Here is a 13,637-nt window from a genome sequence, read left to right as displayed (position 1 = left end):
ATTCAGTACGTATACTGTACCATACTATAAGTACAAACCAGCAGAGACTCAGCCTGATACGAGATCATCGTCCACATGATTGAAAGGACGACGCCGAAGCCGGTGTCAAGTCCACCGCTCTCCTGCAGCGGCGGAGGACTGCTGGCGAAAATTCAACATTGAGTCCAGTCTACCAGTACATGTCAGCTGGACGGGTTTGATTCTGACGCAGTTTGGATTGTTCTACTAGTCCAATGGTCACTTGGGGTTGATCGTCGCAGCTGGGATGTCGGCTGCGATATACAGCCCAGACCTTCTCAAAGTCTGATAATGATGCACCCGTCACTGTTCGTCAACAATGTCAACTATCTGTCACTGTCTGAGTCGGAGATTGTCGGTAAGTATCTGACGCCTGTCTAGAGCATGACTAGTCGTGCTTATCGAGTGTACTACAAGCTATTAGATCTCTTTTGCGGAAACTGTACTTCTACAGAAGTCGCTTGCTACTCACGGGCTTTCCTGTCTCTTTTTTGTACTGTAATTGTAGCCTGCTATACTGTTTGACATGTGGTGGGAGACCCTGCGTCCTCGGAAACGCTGGTCACTGGCAGTCCTGCGCAATGCAGCCCCAGCCCACGACGTGGTCTCGCAGAACTTCTGGCTTCGCGTTTCGACTCACACCCTTGAGCAGTGCATAGGCATTGACATTCACCTCACACCGTCGGGTCATCTTAACTCGGGGCTGTCCAGGTTGCGTATCCGTGATAAGTTAGAAAGCAGTACATAGCATCTAATGAACTCATTCGAGGGCACGGCGATTGCGGGAAATGCTCACACGTACGCGCCGTCACAGCTTTAATAATCCCTATACCCCTTCAGTGTCTCCTCCGAGGACCGTGTCAAAGGCATTGCCGCGTCCCCGTCGTCAATCTCCTCCGCCAGGATCGCACCCGTCCTCCGGTCCATGCTGAAGCGCATGGATCTGAGCTTCCGGCCAATGCTTTCACCGTCGTCATAGGGCGTGAGTGAGGCGCCGAAGCCGGCGTGGAAGGCCAAAGCCATGGACGCGCCGATCGAACCGGGCGGCGCTGTTAAATAGAGATCGCGGCGTGCGTGACGGTGGAGAAGATGTACAATCATGCCAACGATACCGACGGTGAGGAGGACTGCGGCGAGGCCGTGCGCAGCCAGTGGTCTAAGATTCATGCATGAGCGTCGGATAGGCTGCCAATCGAACGTGGGTCCTTACTCGACCACAAGTCGCGGCAAATGGTTGATGAGGTCTGCTTTGATCGAGAACTCCGCGGGCACGAAGTACACCGTCTTGGCGATGACTGACAAGTACGTCGACTGCGTGAAGCCTCAGCTTTCGCGGCATTGAGAAAGTATATGCCATCTGCACTCACGTATACTGAAGACGTCAGAGAGAGGAAGCTAGTTGAGCTGTCCTCGAAGAAGTCATCAAAACCCGGCGTCAATGAGGCATTCCGGTAGATGGTCCCAGGAAGTCCCATCGAGATGGTGAGACCTCTGGATCCCACGAAGGTGTTGTTTGTCGGGGGAAAGATGACACTGCCAGAGGTGAAGTGTCAGACTGATGAGCTGAAGTGGAGTACACTAACGGCACGTACCCATTCAGCGGTCGCCCATTCAGTGGTTGCCCTGTGATGTTATTGTTGGTGTCGCTGACATTCGCGAGCGGGTTAATGCTCGTGAGCGCAGCCGTGCTGATATTGACAGTGGCCAGGACTGTCTGGATCTTCATCATCGGCCGGCAAACGACGCCCTTTGCCCTTGTGACATTCTGCCCCTGTCCACCCAGCGTCGAATGAAAGAACCAAAACATGACAGGCAGTAGCTGTGTGTCTGTAATGTTGTCGAGACCGCAGCTCGCCGAGTCGACCTGAACGACGCCGTACTGTTGGTTGGAGTCATCGGGATTGAATTGGACACGGCCCGTGCACCCATCGGAGAGCGATGCACTGAATTGAAACTGAGGGATGATGGGATTGGACAGGTTAGTGAGAGAGGAAGTGGTTGGGGCTGAGCAGTTTGTCTGGGTAGCAATCCCGACTACTTCGGCTTCCACGGCGGCAGCAGCATCCTTGGTCTGGGGAATCTGCGCGTCAAAGTGACATGAGTGCATGGCTCAATCGGGTCACTCGGAGACCCTTGGCGCACCTCGAATTGGGCTACGGCCCATTCTCCAGCAACGAAGGGAGGGTCAGGGAGGCCCTGATAAACCTTTGAATCTGTGAACTACGCATAGTTGAACCTTCGGCGGCATGGAACAAGTATGGACAGGGCTTACTCCGGCAGCCGACGAGAAGGCGTTTAAGTTCCCGTAGGTAGAAACCAGACCAAGTCCTCGCTGTGAACGTAAGACAACCTCTGAAGTATTCTCTGTGAGTGCACGAGCTCAATGAGCAGTGAAATATGGCAGTACCTTGACGATGCTCCGGAGTCGCTAGGGTAAACACGGAACCAGCAAGCGGCTGCATGAAGCTGGCGACGAAGATTGTCATCAACGAGACAAAGACTAGCCAATGCCTCCTTTTCGTCGCTATGAGCATGGTTTGCCAGTTGCTGTCAATGCAATAAACGTCTGAATAGCGCACAGCATCAGACTGGTCCTCACTTCAGTGCCATCTATCGTTTGAAGCCGGCGTTAGCTTATAGACATCGCACCACGAGAATAGGTGCATACATAGTCGAGGAGAATTGTATCCTCTGCCTTTCCATCCCCTTTCGATAGCGTGACATATGGCTAGAATGTGTCAGTTCAGGACTCGCGACGCTACGGAGATCAAAGTCACCTGGAATGTTTGGATACCCCAATTCGCTCCCGCCCAAATTTTGGTGAGAGGAAGAATGAATAGGATCGGGAAAAACGACTTGAATGTATCGTGTGTAAGAATCACGCGTATGTAGCAGTATCCGACGTCGCTTACCAACAGGAAGGATGTTGGTACGAAGCTGAAAACATTCTTCTCCGCAACAGCAAAGCCTTGAAATAGCACGGACCGCGACATATCAGCAGTGTTAAGCAGTCTGAACAATGGTTCAGTAGGCGTACCTTGTTGCCTATCAGAGAAATGTAGAGCAACCTCTGTTGCAATAGCGAGCACAATCATGAATGTCGTCACGGACATTACGACCCACGTCTTCAAAATCAGGGGCTCCTGTACATGTCAAAGCTGTTGAGACGTAGACCACCGGAGACATTCTGCGACTCACATAACGGGGCGGCCGCCTACGCTCCCCCTCAGGAGTCGGGATGAGATGTACGGACGCGTATGATCGACGCGAGCTTCTGAAAGAATCACGGCCAGACAGTGGCGCTTGCGATTCCGGCGACGCTCTACCGGGATCCTTCTCCATCAGTATTAGCAGAAGTTACTGTAGTATCATACGAAGAAGGGACACAAATGCGTGCAAAGAGGAAGTGGCGTTGGAATGCGGCTACAAGTCAGAAGATAAGTAGGGGCTTGAGCACTATTATGTATTCGTCGCCGCATGCGACACCCGTCCCGAACACGGAACGTTAGGACCTCCGGCGTATTGCAGGCACCCAACTGCCGATTGTGTCTTAGCGTACGATCGTTACGCACCGCCACATACAACGCCAAGAGCCTATCGGCGATCATCGCGTCGCCACGGAATGCAATGATATTGTTGCCAAGGCCGCAGTCGTGCTACTACTGTACTCGCTTCTAAGTAGCATGGACAGAACTGCTGCGGCAGGGATGAGGACGTATGCATGTCCATGCTGAGGTAAGTTACAGTATGTAACGGTTTTGTAGTCATCCAAGAAGTACTTCACTGGAAGCTGCGTTCTATAATAGTTTATACACACGCCGGTCTCATGTACGAGGCTAAGTTTTTGCAGTCAATGTTCGAATATGTAATCGGACCGAGCAATGGGCGATACCATTACATTGTCTTTACATAAGCGTTGGCTAGAGGCTTCTTTCAAAATAGGAAACAAACCATAGTCCACGAACATGAATGTCGACCAAACGAAGGATCGGAGAAGCTCAAGACCGCCTAAAGTAGACTGACAGCTCCGTGGAGAAAGCGTAGAACAAGGTAGAGGATGATGTATTTGCTTGCTTGTTCTACGACCACGAATACTGTCTTATATCTGGATTGTCAGGCTGTAACGTATTCCGTGCGTCTACCTACAGCCACTCCTTGTTGCCCCAGTGGCTCAGTGTCTGCCCGTTGTGCTCCGGCCTTAGGTTGTGGAGGACCTTGAGCATGAGCTCGACGGACTCGTTCGGCTCAAACGGGCCCTTCCAGTTCGGGTTGACGTTCACGAAGCCCTGCACCTGTTTCGTGATAAACGGCATCGCCTCGGGTGGGGCTGCAGATGGATGGTAAGTGAGCGAAAAGCACACAAGGGGAAGGTACGCACGGGGAGCCTCGGCGGTGTTGACGACACCCGGGCTGATCGCGACGCAGATGAAGCCTTCGTCCTTCAGTGCCACTGCGCCCACATATACTGTCATCAGTGTCCTCTCAACAGCTCAAGGCGCAAATCCCACTCACGCGCGTACTTGACGTTCACCATGTCTAGCGCGCACTTGCTTACGCAGTACGCAGCGCGGCCCACGAACTCCGAGGCGACGGTGAATGCGGGCTCGCCGGCACCGGACCAGAGAGTGAAAATCTTCTTCGTGGTACCCTTCCGCAGGAGAGGGAGGAAGGCGTTGATAGTCAAGATTGGCCCGATGACGTTCGTGTGCCAGGTCTTGTTGAAGTCCTCAATGAGCTCAGTGTCGGAGGAGCTGCGACAGTGACAGTCAGGGCTCGGCGGGCGAAACAAGGAGGGACGGAGGCTTACAACTCAGTGATGGTGTGGAATGCGTGCGCATCGTTCTGGTAGGCTGCGTTGTGTATGAGGATGTCAAGCGACCCGCCAGTAACATCTGCCGTAGCCTGCGCCGCTGCCTACAGCACGTTAAGCCTCTCTACGTTCGCATCGCTATCATAGGCACACGGAAAACCTACCTTTAGAGCTACAGGATCGGTTACATCCGCTTTGAAGACATGGAGGTTCTTGTCCTGGATAGAAGCGAGGCTAGCCGATTTGGCGGGGTCGCGCACGAGGGCAAAGACAACGTTACCCTCCGCGAGGAGCTGCTTCACGAATTCGAGCTGGCAGGGGATAAAATGCGGTGAGTACAGCTTGTTCTTTGGCAGAGGAGAGACGACTTACGCCGAGGCCACGGGACGCACCTGCAACAACGATAGATGGCATGTTGATACCTGGGTGCGACTGAGCTGAGGTGGTGAGGATCTACAGGGAGTGCTGGAGCCTGCCATCGTGGCCGCGACCATTTATATGTGTCCTGGAGTGTACTACTTGGAGCTGACTGATCATAACCGGTGAGAGGACGTTCGCTACCTCGAACCCTACGGCTGAGTCATGAACCACAGGTATATGCGTACGCTGATCAAGCGACGCGATCGGAAATGCAGGTTGACGTGCTGTGCCTCATGGTCCCTGCCTGTCTGTGACTATTGTTGTGTTCTGTACCACGTACGACGTTTTAGAACTTGAATCCGTAGTCGGGCGCCGGTTGATCCCAGAAGGAAGGATCTCCATTCGTATAAGGCTCCAGAGATCGCGCAAGAGCCAGGATGGTCAGGAATTGCACTCACAAACGGCATTGAACAGTTCAACGTTCAACAGGTGAGTACAACCTGAGAGTGCCGAGCCGGAGGTGGATCTTCGCGGGGTTTGATATTTACCGCCGCCCAACTTGAAGTACAACGAAATGGTGTTCTCGGACTCGACGACTCAGCACGCAATGCATTTCTAATGCAAAGCAACGAAAGTGTGTCATCTCAAGATATGTCAGAGTAGGACCATGATTGTTGCACTGACCGTGGCAAGGCTGCGACCCGAGGATTTGCGTTGAAAGAAGCCGCGTCTAAACCCGACCCCGGGAAACCATCTCCGGGATTTACGGTGCGCTTGAGCCATATGCATGAATCATGTCTGGCAAAGCAGACTTGGAAATCAAGTATCCCCATAAGACTAGTACGCTACTACGTATCCCCATAAGATTAGTACGCATCTTGTATCCGTGAAAAGGGCAGCATATTGGTACGGACCAGATAAGTACACGGAGCACTGGCCGCCGCAGACAATTTGCAGATCATCTCGGATTCGTGGGTAAACGCTCGTACTTGAGCCCTTCCAGCACCGAAGCTCCCGCGGCCTCTTAGAAAAGTACGACGTACCAAGTACACTTCGCAACGATCTAGTGCCGGGTGCTGAGCGACATCCTGTTGCTTGAGGATAGTAAGTGAGTAACCTGCTTGGTGAGGACGATGCTGGGACGATGGCTCGTGTAAACAAGCGCCGGTGCATGCTCTGCGTTCGGTTCGATTCAGCTGTCACCGTCAAGAAGCCGAGGATCGCACGTGCACCTGCGGCCGGTGGCTAAATGGATCCCTCCTCCTCCTCCTCCAGCTCATCCTCTTTCTTGATACGGAACATCCACGTCAACGCCTTTGCGACTTCCGCGACATCCAAAGGACTACAGCAGTCCCAACAGCGCGATGCCCGACCTAAAACTCACCGCCAAGTATACATTATTCTGCTTTTATTTGCAGGCAGCTCGCCATTTCCCAGACCACTGAACCTGCAACTGATCCATACAGTATACTAGCACGATAGGCTGTACGTTACTCGAGTGAGTGCAAGCTCGAGTTCGGCGTAGCCGTTTGCCGCGGGCCCATGCGCAAACTCAATTGACTTGGGTCATTGCGAAGTTCGACGCGAGAGGACGTTGAGAATCGTGCAGCATGGATCCTGGTGAGTGACCTTTGTAGCCTATGCTGCCTATGCTGCCTATGCGTGATCTGCTAAGCGCTAAGCACTTGAACCTAGAGACGTTCTGCACATATGATGTCCCGCTTACCAGAGTTTGGCTCGAAAACGATCCGAACTTTGAGACAGCTGACGGAGAAGCTGTCGACCACGACGATGGCGAAGTTCACGCGTGGCTGCACTATCCACGTAACGGAGAGGAGTACGGAACGCGAGATCTAACTGCCCGCTTCCTCATCAGCGAGGAAACACACATTGACTGTCGTCTCACAGATCTTGAGCATGCACTACGGACCCGGCTGCGCAACAATCCCTCCTGAGTGCCATTTGTCAGTTGCGACCTGAGGCCGATACCACGTGCTTTGCGCTTGGGCCTATTGCCCTCAAGCTTATCTGGGTGCGTGTCCACTCGCTTTCCGCGTGGGCTGTACATTGACCCACATCGGAAACATCAGGTCTTAGGATGAATCAGGGCGTGCCGACTACGTGGCTGGTTAAGGCCCTACAGGATCTATAGTCTGAGCCATTCAATTGTGGGTGCTCGCTTTTGGATCAGTCTGGTACGTATCAGTCATCTGCCGCGAGCACATACTCATACCTGCATCTACCTAGCTGGGACAATCCTATACTGCGCTTGTCCGGATCGCGACGACGACGTCATAATAGAGCTCAAGTCCACCGCGATTCTTTTCGGAGCCTACGTCAGACACTGGCATATCCTCGGTATCTTTGACACGATCTTTGTCCATGCTCCTCCCGTACTTCGTTATTGGCGTGGCTGGAGCTGCCACTCTGTACATCCTCTGGCAGATGACGACCCTCGATCTGATCCCACCAACCAAGCCGACTGTGCCAAGACATCCGCGGCGAGTCCACTAACAGCATCTCGAATGCTGAATGACCCTACCGATGCATAGGTTTACAGCAGGCGAACGGAGACCTTGGCTTCATACTATCCATGGGTATCGCCGCCGGACTCTATTTGCCTAATCTACTCCAGTACTAATCGACTCCATGAGTACGAATATCAAGTATCAGCAGTCGACGGTGACTATCCGGGCCACACGGTAGACCCTGGAGCTCCTCCTCCTCCTTCTCTACGCCGGAGATTCAAGGTGGCCGGCAATTCGATCATTGCTTCCATTCGATCAAGGCGCAGATAACCTCTGTCTGCCAGTGTCGCGTACTATTTCGCGACGGTGTGGAATCAACTTGCCCACAGTGTATTCAAATGCACCATGGAGGTCAAAATCGCGCCACAGAAGGTAACATAATTACTTTGGTCGGCGATACGATCCGTACACTGCATTACCTAGGCGCCTTGTACGCCGGACTTCCTGAAGCGATGCTCGACGGCAGACGTGCCTGAGCCTGAGCGCGTCCTCCTGTCGGCCCTGAAGACACACCGATGTCAAGAGACGAGGTGCCTGCGCATCAACAAGACACGACCTTAGATTATAGATCAGTGGTTCGCCAGATAGGGAATGCCACACTCTGCCAATATTACGTAGTCTCTTCAAGTTGGTTCTCGCTCATAGGTTCTAGCCTTGGCATAGTGTTTGTCAATATGGATTTTGAATCAAACTAAAGTTCGCCAAGCCAGCGGCGCTGCGCGGTGGTACCAGGTTGTCGCGTCACTTCACATTAGCGGACTCAATAAAACCACAGATTGGAGAATGCGAGAACTGTGTTACTTTACCTGCGGTTGGTCTGCGAGATATAAAGCATACAATTGCTACCTAGGTTCACAATTGAGGACGAGGATGCGTCGGTGGGATCAAAGTCCGTTGACGCGTTGAATTGGTCTTGAACTTAAGTGACCTGCAAGTGATCTATCTCCAAATGTGGAACATGTGGTAGCCACACCGCCGCCACATTCCCTCCAGGCGCCCGCCACGTCATCCTCATTTCACGACCTGTGATCGCCGAATCCCGATTACATACTACTGACGCCCATGATCGCGCGTGCGAAGGCGGCTGGTGGCTAAATTGGATTCCTCCTCCTCGTCCTCCGACTACTTAGGTGGGATATACGGAACAGGGTGTCTCCGTCTACGCTATTCTTTGCGCATTCGAACTGTCTCTTTGGCAAGTTTTCACCTGGCTGTGCACTGCCGCGTCTTACGTACTCCTCGCTATCTGTCGTGTCTCCGCCTAGCTCCGCCTGTACACTGCCGCGGACCACCCAACGAACAAGGGAATTGCAACCCTGTTGCAACCGCATAGGCAAGCCGTGCACAGACCCAAACAAAGGAACAGGCCCATCTACTCTGCGACGACGAGATAGAGGCTTTGCTAGCCTGGGCAAAGCCTGGGTGTCTCTGCCACTGCGCCCGCGGGCGTATGACCTATGTGGGCCTTATCTCGGGCGGATGTCCAGTTCACTGTCAGCTCCCACTGAGGACGCCGATGCCCGAGCGACGTTCGGTGCTTCCATCGCTTACACATGAGCTTCATTGAGCGGTGAGCTGGTCGTCTGGCTTATGTTACTGGGCTTATCGATTGACTGTAGTTCGTACCATAGCCTGCGCCTCACCGCGCCCTCCCACTTTAGAGATTCCGTGTGGTACAGATAAGGTAAGGTACGAACATTGACAGACAAAATCCAACCACAGCGCCCGGTCGTACATCACGCTGGCAGTGGCAATTGCCGGGAGGCTCAGCAAGAGCCCGTGCGCGGATTCCCATAGGACCACACCAATGCCGATACGTTCAGCAGGGAAGAGCTGTCAGTGTGTCCCGCGATGCTCCTAGTTCATGTGGACGTGAACCGCCTGTGCGCTGTGCACTGGCCAGGCCACAGCAAAAGGCCCGAGGCTTATCAGGCATACGAGCTTCAAGTTGGACTTATGAATCAAGTTTTGCCTGCGACCTTTCCCCTTTTCTTTCCATAGGACTCGTATATCTGGACTTGCTCTGCAGGCAGGCCGTCTCTGCACTTGGCGATCGCACGCAAGCCGTGATGACCACCGCCGCTATGTCAGACACAGACAGCATTCTCTCCCGCACGTCAGGTGCCTCAAGCTCAGGCTGGAGCTCGTCGACCTCTCTGTCAACATCGTCTACATCCAGTAGCTCGAGTCGACGAACGGTGCGCTTACTAGCCATATTCATATGTCACATAGCTAAACTTACAACCATAGCGGTCGTCCGGCCGAGGCGGTGTCGGCAACATCAAGTTCAGCTCGAACGAGTGCCTCACGATCGATGAGACAGCTGAGCATGATGATGATGTATCGACCGTCAATGGCCGCGAAGCGCCCGCAGCCAAGCCCGACAGCGTGAGCAGCCATACATTGGTCCGTCAGTTGGCACGGACGTGCTAACATGACCTGCGTTCTAGACGTGCTCCACCGGAAGAAGCGGGGCGGGAAACATCATCTCTACCACAATCATGCGTAGAGCAAGCCGCGTAACCAAGCCGGGAGACCATACACTCACCGCCGCCCTCGTTGCCGCGCAAGAGGAGACGCATGCGAGGTACGAGCGTATGCTCGTGATTGAGAGCCGGGAGGCTGCTCGCCACACAAGGGTGAGGTTCAGTAGGATGTGGCTTAAGACATCGTCCACTCACATGGGCATCGTGTAGCATACGTACGGAAGAGGCGGTGCGGGCAACTCTGCCTCCCTGACCAAACCGAAGGTGCCCAAACCGCCCAAGATAGCGAAGACGCGCTCGAAGTCGCGACTCATCAACTACGGATCGCTGCGCGCCTCACGAGGCAACGCTGTAAAGCTCGATACCCCGATACCCGAGGAGCCCGAAAGCGTCGAGGCAACGATTACGATCAGCAAAAAGGACTTAGGCAAGATGCGCAAAGCGTTTGCAAAGTCCCTTCTCGTCCTGCGCACTGCCTCGGCTGCCACGGCCTCGAATCCCGCTACACCATCTATCGCTCCCCAGACCACTCCGCCGTCTTCAACTGTCAACATCTCTTCGCCATCGTCCCCTGAATCAGCATCGGACTCCATATCGACATCCGCCAGTACCTCGCCTTCAAGTGTGCTCATCACACCCAGTGGGGATATCGTACAGGATGCGACTGCAGGCCGTGACGCTGCTACCAAAGCTGATGACGGTGACCCAGGGGTGATCATGTTCCCGCCCGACGAAGACACGCTTTCCGACCAGCTCGTCGCGCTGCAGCTTCGCAAGAGCTGGAATCCCCGCGCGAAGCGCGCCACGCTGCCCTGGATGGGCAGCGATGCGGAGTCGATTTCGTGCGCGGACCTGGAGTGGATGGAGGAGGAGTGGCCGGAAGAAACCGGCAGCGACGGTGAAGATGTTGATGAAGAGAACTACGAAGACGAGGAGGATGATATCGTGAAGGTTGATGACGGTGACGAGCTAGGGCCCCTTAACCTGAACGAGGTGATGTACGCGCTACTCGAAGAGGCCAAGAGAGTGCAAGCTATGTGAGGCAGATGTAGCGCTCGGATCTCTCGGCTGTTTTCTCTTCTTCAGACTGTGTATGCATCCGGACCAGGAGTCTCGACGTTGGTGGTCGCGCGGCTGACCCGTCCGAATCGGGTGCTTGCTGCGACCGGCTTGTCTGTGCTTCCTGCTTGTCTTTTAGCTTCTCCATATGTTCGTTCCTTGTCTCCAAGGTGTAGGTTCCTCCGATGTTTCCGTGCTGTGTCTGTATGCAATAGCTGGCGTAGAAAGTCATGTAGCTTTACGATTATCAAGGGATCTGGAACATGTTTCGACAAGTTGTGCAGTATTATATAATGACGAGTCATCGGTACGAAGACGGACAGACTTCAAGTTGGTTTAATAGAGGAGTCCGAGTGACACCACGGAACAGGCACGTTGGCTCATGAGTCGCGCGCGTCGCGGTTGAAATGTTGAAATGTTGGGTACGTTGGGTGCTAGCCCATCCGCCGCCCATCGTTCGCCCGACCTCAGGGCAGGCGGCCATTACCGAATCAGGGAACGCCGACGTCCGACGGATTGGGTGAGCGCCGTAGTCGGCAACGCTGTCCTCCTCCTTGAGCTTTTTATCGCAACAGAACTTGCGAGGCTGTGAACTAATTCAACCCTACTAGCGAGCCACCTCGAGGTCTCTTGATCTTAGGCCCTAGGGCTACTGAATTTGACTGGTCCATCGACAGTGAAGCAAGTAGAACTTAGTAAGTACGCCGCTCGGCCACGAATCTTCGAGTTGACTCATATTGTTGAGGCTATGCGCGCTCAGGTTCCCCCATAGGCAGCTCCATGGATAATGTCAGGCAGGCCCATTCCTGTCAATGTGTCAATGCAGAGAAACGAAGTTCTAGTTGCGTCTTCGACGCTTACGTTGTATGCCCATAGCAATGGCCACACGGCGGCGTGTAGCAATTGGTCTGGCGGAGGTAGTGCTCTGGTACGTGCGAAAGTTTCGTGAACCAAACTCGTACATTTAGTGGCTTACTGTGCTATGTAGGATACTACCTCGCTTCAATCCAGATCTTTCGCAACATCCTCCCATGCATCCATCGTCTCTGTCAGACTCTTGCAATATGCCCTGCCGCGGTCATACGTCCCCTGTCCGAGGACAAGCCACAACGGCGCCTTCCGACCCTTCGCCCTGCCCTCTCCCTTGAGCACGTCCACCAGGAATTCCATTGCCTTTGCGGGATCGCCGGAGCCTTTCCACTGGTCCCAGGCTTGTTGAGTGCTTACCCGCACGCGCGAGCGCAACTCATCATACTCGGGCAGAGCTTTGTTTGTCAGGTCTGGTCCGTCGAGTACATTGGCCGTTTTGAACCCGCCTGGTATAGCAAGCACGACGCGGATGCCGAAGCCAGCGACTTCATTCGCCAGGGTCGTAGTATATGCTGCGAGCGTACACCAAAGTGAGTGACTATCTGGGACTCGAGGTCTAGGGTGATCATACCGTGCAATGCCGCTTTCGAGGAGGTGTACCAGGCATAAGCCTTGTCGGGGTTTGTAAGTAAAATGCTGCATGGTGCGAAGACTCGACTCACCGGTATGTCAATCCAAGCTGAACGACTGCCTATGTTGACTATCGTCCCAGATCTGCGTTCTCGCATGTACGGCAACACCGCATTCGTCACATTGACTTGACCAAAGAAGTTGGTCTGGAAGGTTTCCATCCCGGCTTTTGACCTAACGAGTGTCATGCATTCATCAGCATGTGCACCGAAAGCGACATGGACAAGGACTCCTGGTCCTACGATGTGACTTACCCCCCTTCCTCTGTCAAAGCCTTCGGAATGATACCCGCATTGTTAACCAGGATGTCGATTCTCCCCCACTTGGCGGTCCCTTCAGACACCACTCGGGCGATGTTCTCCTCTGTATCCGTCACATCGAGTTCGAGGACATGCAGTCGGGTGTGATCCACATCCTTCAGCTTGAACTTCTCGAGCTGCCGCACCGTCGCAATAACGCAATCCCCGCGACTCAGAACGGAGCGTACGAGACATTCGCCGAGACCCGACGACGTTCCTGACAAGACAGGAATATCGCACGTTAGTCTCACCGGTAAGTATGCACGAGGGACACAGTTCGATCGCACAGTGACAGACCTGTGATAAACCAGACCTCGGGCTGATACGTCTCTTCCATGCAGGCGGTGTATCAGGACTCCGAATCGAGGGGCTGGCGAAATTTCGTCCGTTTATAAGGCACATTGGGGCAGCGTCGAGGTCTGTGATCCCGGGCATTAATGTTCACCGGTGCCGTAGTACTCATTGCTGCATACGCACGTGTGGCGGACGAAGGTAATGGGTGGGTTGTGATGTTTCGACATGAAATTCAGTCACCGGTCATAGGCCCCTCTGAACTGGGCTTTCAGTCGAGAGGTCA

The 13,637-nt window shown here is 53.9% G+C and overlaps 5 protein-coding genes across 5 annotated transcripts; 2 read left to right on the top strand and 3 right to left on the bottom strand.

Annotated features, from left to right (window-relative positions):
* Positions 1-705: 705 nt before the first annotated feature.
* C8Q71DRAFT_742228 (uncharacterized protein) lies at positions 706-3,596 on the bottom strand. The gene is made up of 13 exons (XM_047922847.1): positions 3,217-3,596; positions 3,056-3,161; positions 2,931-2,986; positions 2,796-2,873; positions 2,687-2,746; positions 2,618-2,628; positions 2,426-2,565; positions 2,291-2,370; positions 2,161-2,238; positions 1,611-2,098; positions 1,386-1,551; positions 1,229-1,329; positions 706-1,174 (listed from the first exon to the last, which is right to left on the bottom strand). The coding sequence occupies exons 1-13, from the start codon at positions 3,358-3,360 to the stop codon at positions 835-837; spliced, it is 1,848 nt and encodes a 615-aa protein (XP_047782376.1). The 5' UTR covers positions 3,361-3,596; the 3' UTR covers positions 706-834.
* Positions 3,597-3,869: 273 nt separating this feature from the next.
* C8Q71DRAFT_742222 (NAD-P-binding protein) lies at positions 3,870-5,336 on the bottom strand. Its single transcript, XM_047922846.1, has 6 exons — positions 5,201-5,336; positions 4,993-5,139; positions 4,826-4,932; positions 4,531-4,769; positions 4,397-4,468; positions 3,870-4,345 (listed from the first exon to the last, which is right to left on the bottom strand). Exons 1-6 carry the CDS (start codon positions 5,240-5,242, stop codon positions 4,161-4,163), a joined length of 792 nt encoding a protein of 263 aa, XP_047782375.1. The 5' UTR covers positions 5,243-5,336; the 3' UTR covers positions 3,870-4,160.
* Positions 5,337-5,982: 646 nt separating this feature from the next.
* Positions 5,983-7,829, top strand: C8Q71DRAFT_721347 (uncharacterized protein; the record flags this gene model as incomplete). The annotated part of the gene is made up of 10 exons (XM_047921436.1): positions 5,983-6,028; positions 6,083-6,159; positions 6,256-6,296; positions 6,464-6,578; positions 6,655-6,686; positions 6,918-7,084; positions 7,105-7,220; positions 7,341-7,383; positions 7,436-7,693; positions 7,741-7,829. 10 exons carry the CDS (start codon positions 5,983-5,985, stop codon positions 7,827-7,829), a joined length of 984 nt encoding a protein of 327 aa, XP_047782374.1.
* A 1,956-nt stretch (positions 7,830-9,785) lies between these two features.
* Positions 9,786-11,243, top strand: C8Q71DRAFT_721346 (uncharacterized protein; the record flags this gene model as incomplete). Its single annotated transcript, XM_047921435.1, has 4 exons — positions 9,786-9,914; positions 9,967-10,104; positions 10,167-10,355; positions 10,413-11,243. 4 exons carry the CDS (start codon positions 9,786-9,788, stop codon positions 11,241-11,243), a joined length of 1,287 nt encoding a protein of 428 aa, XP_047782373.1.
* Positions 11,244-11,801: 558 nt separating this feature from the next.
* Positions 11,802-13,579, bottom strand: C8Q71DRAFT_742204 (uncharacterized protein). Its single transcript, XM_047922845.1, has 7 exons — positions 13,538-13,579; positions 13,358-13,479; positions 13,016-13,277; positions 12,794-12,935; positions 12,703-12,742; positions 12,008-12,643; positions 11,802-11,957 (listed from the first exon to the last, which is right to left on the bottom strand). The coding sequence occupies exons 2-6, from the start codon at positions 13,395-13,397 to the stop codon at positions 12,264-12,266; spliced, it is 864 nt and encodes a 287-aa protein (XP_047782372.1). The 5' UTR covers positions 13,398-13,479; positions 13,538-13,579; the 3' UTR covers positions 11,802-11,957; positions 12,008-12,263.
* Positions 13,580-13,637: the final 58 nt, after the last annotated feature.

This window comes from Rhodofomes roseus (genome assembly GCF_022264815.1).
Source record: "Rhodofomes roseus strain CIRM-BRFM 1785 chromosome Unknown C8Q71scaffold_4, whole genome shotgun sequence".
Taxonomy (NCBI): Eukaryota; Fungi; Basidiomycota; class Agaricomycetes; order Polyporales; family Fomitopsidaceae; genus Rhodofomes; species Rhodofomes roseus.
Note: the sequence above shows the minus strand (reverse complement) of the source record. Positions and strands in the feature narration are given on the sequence as shown.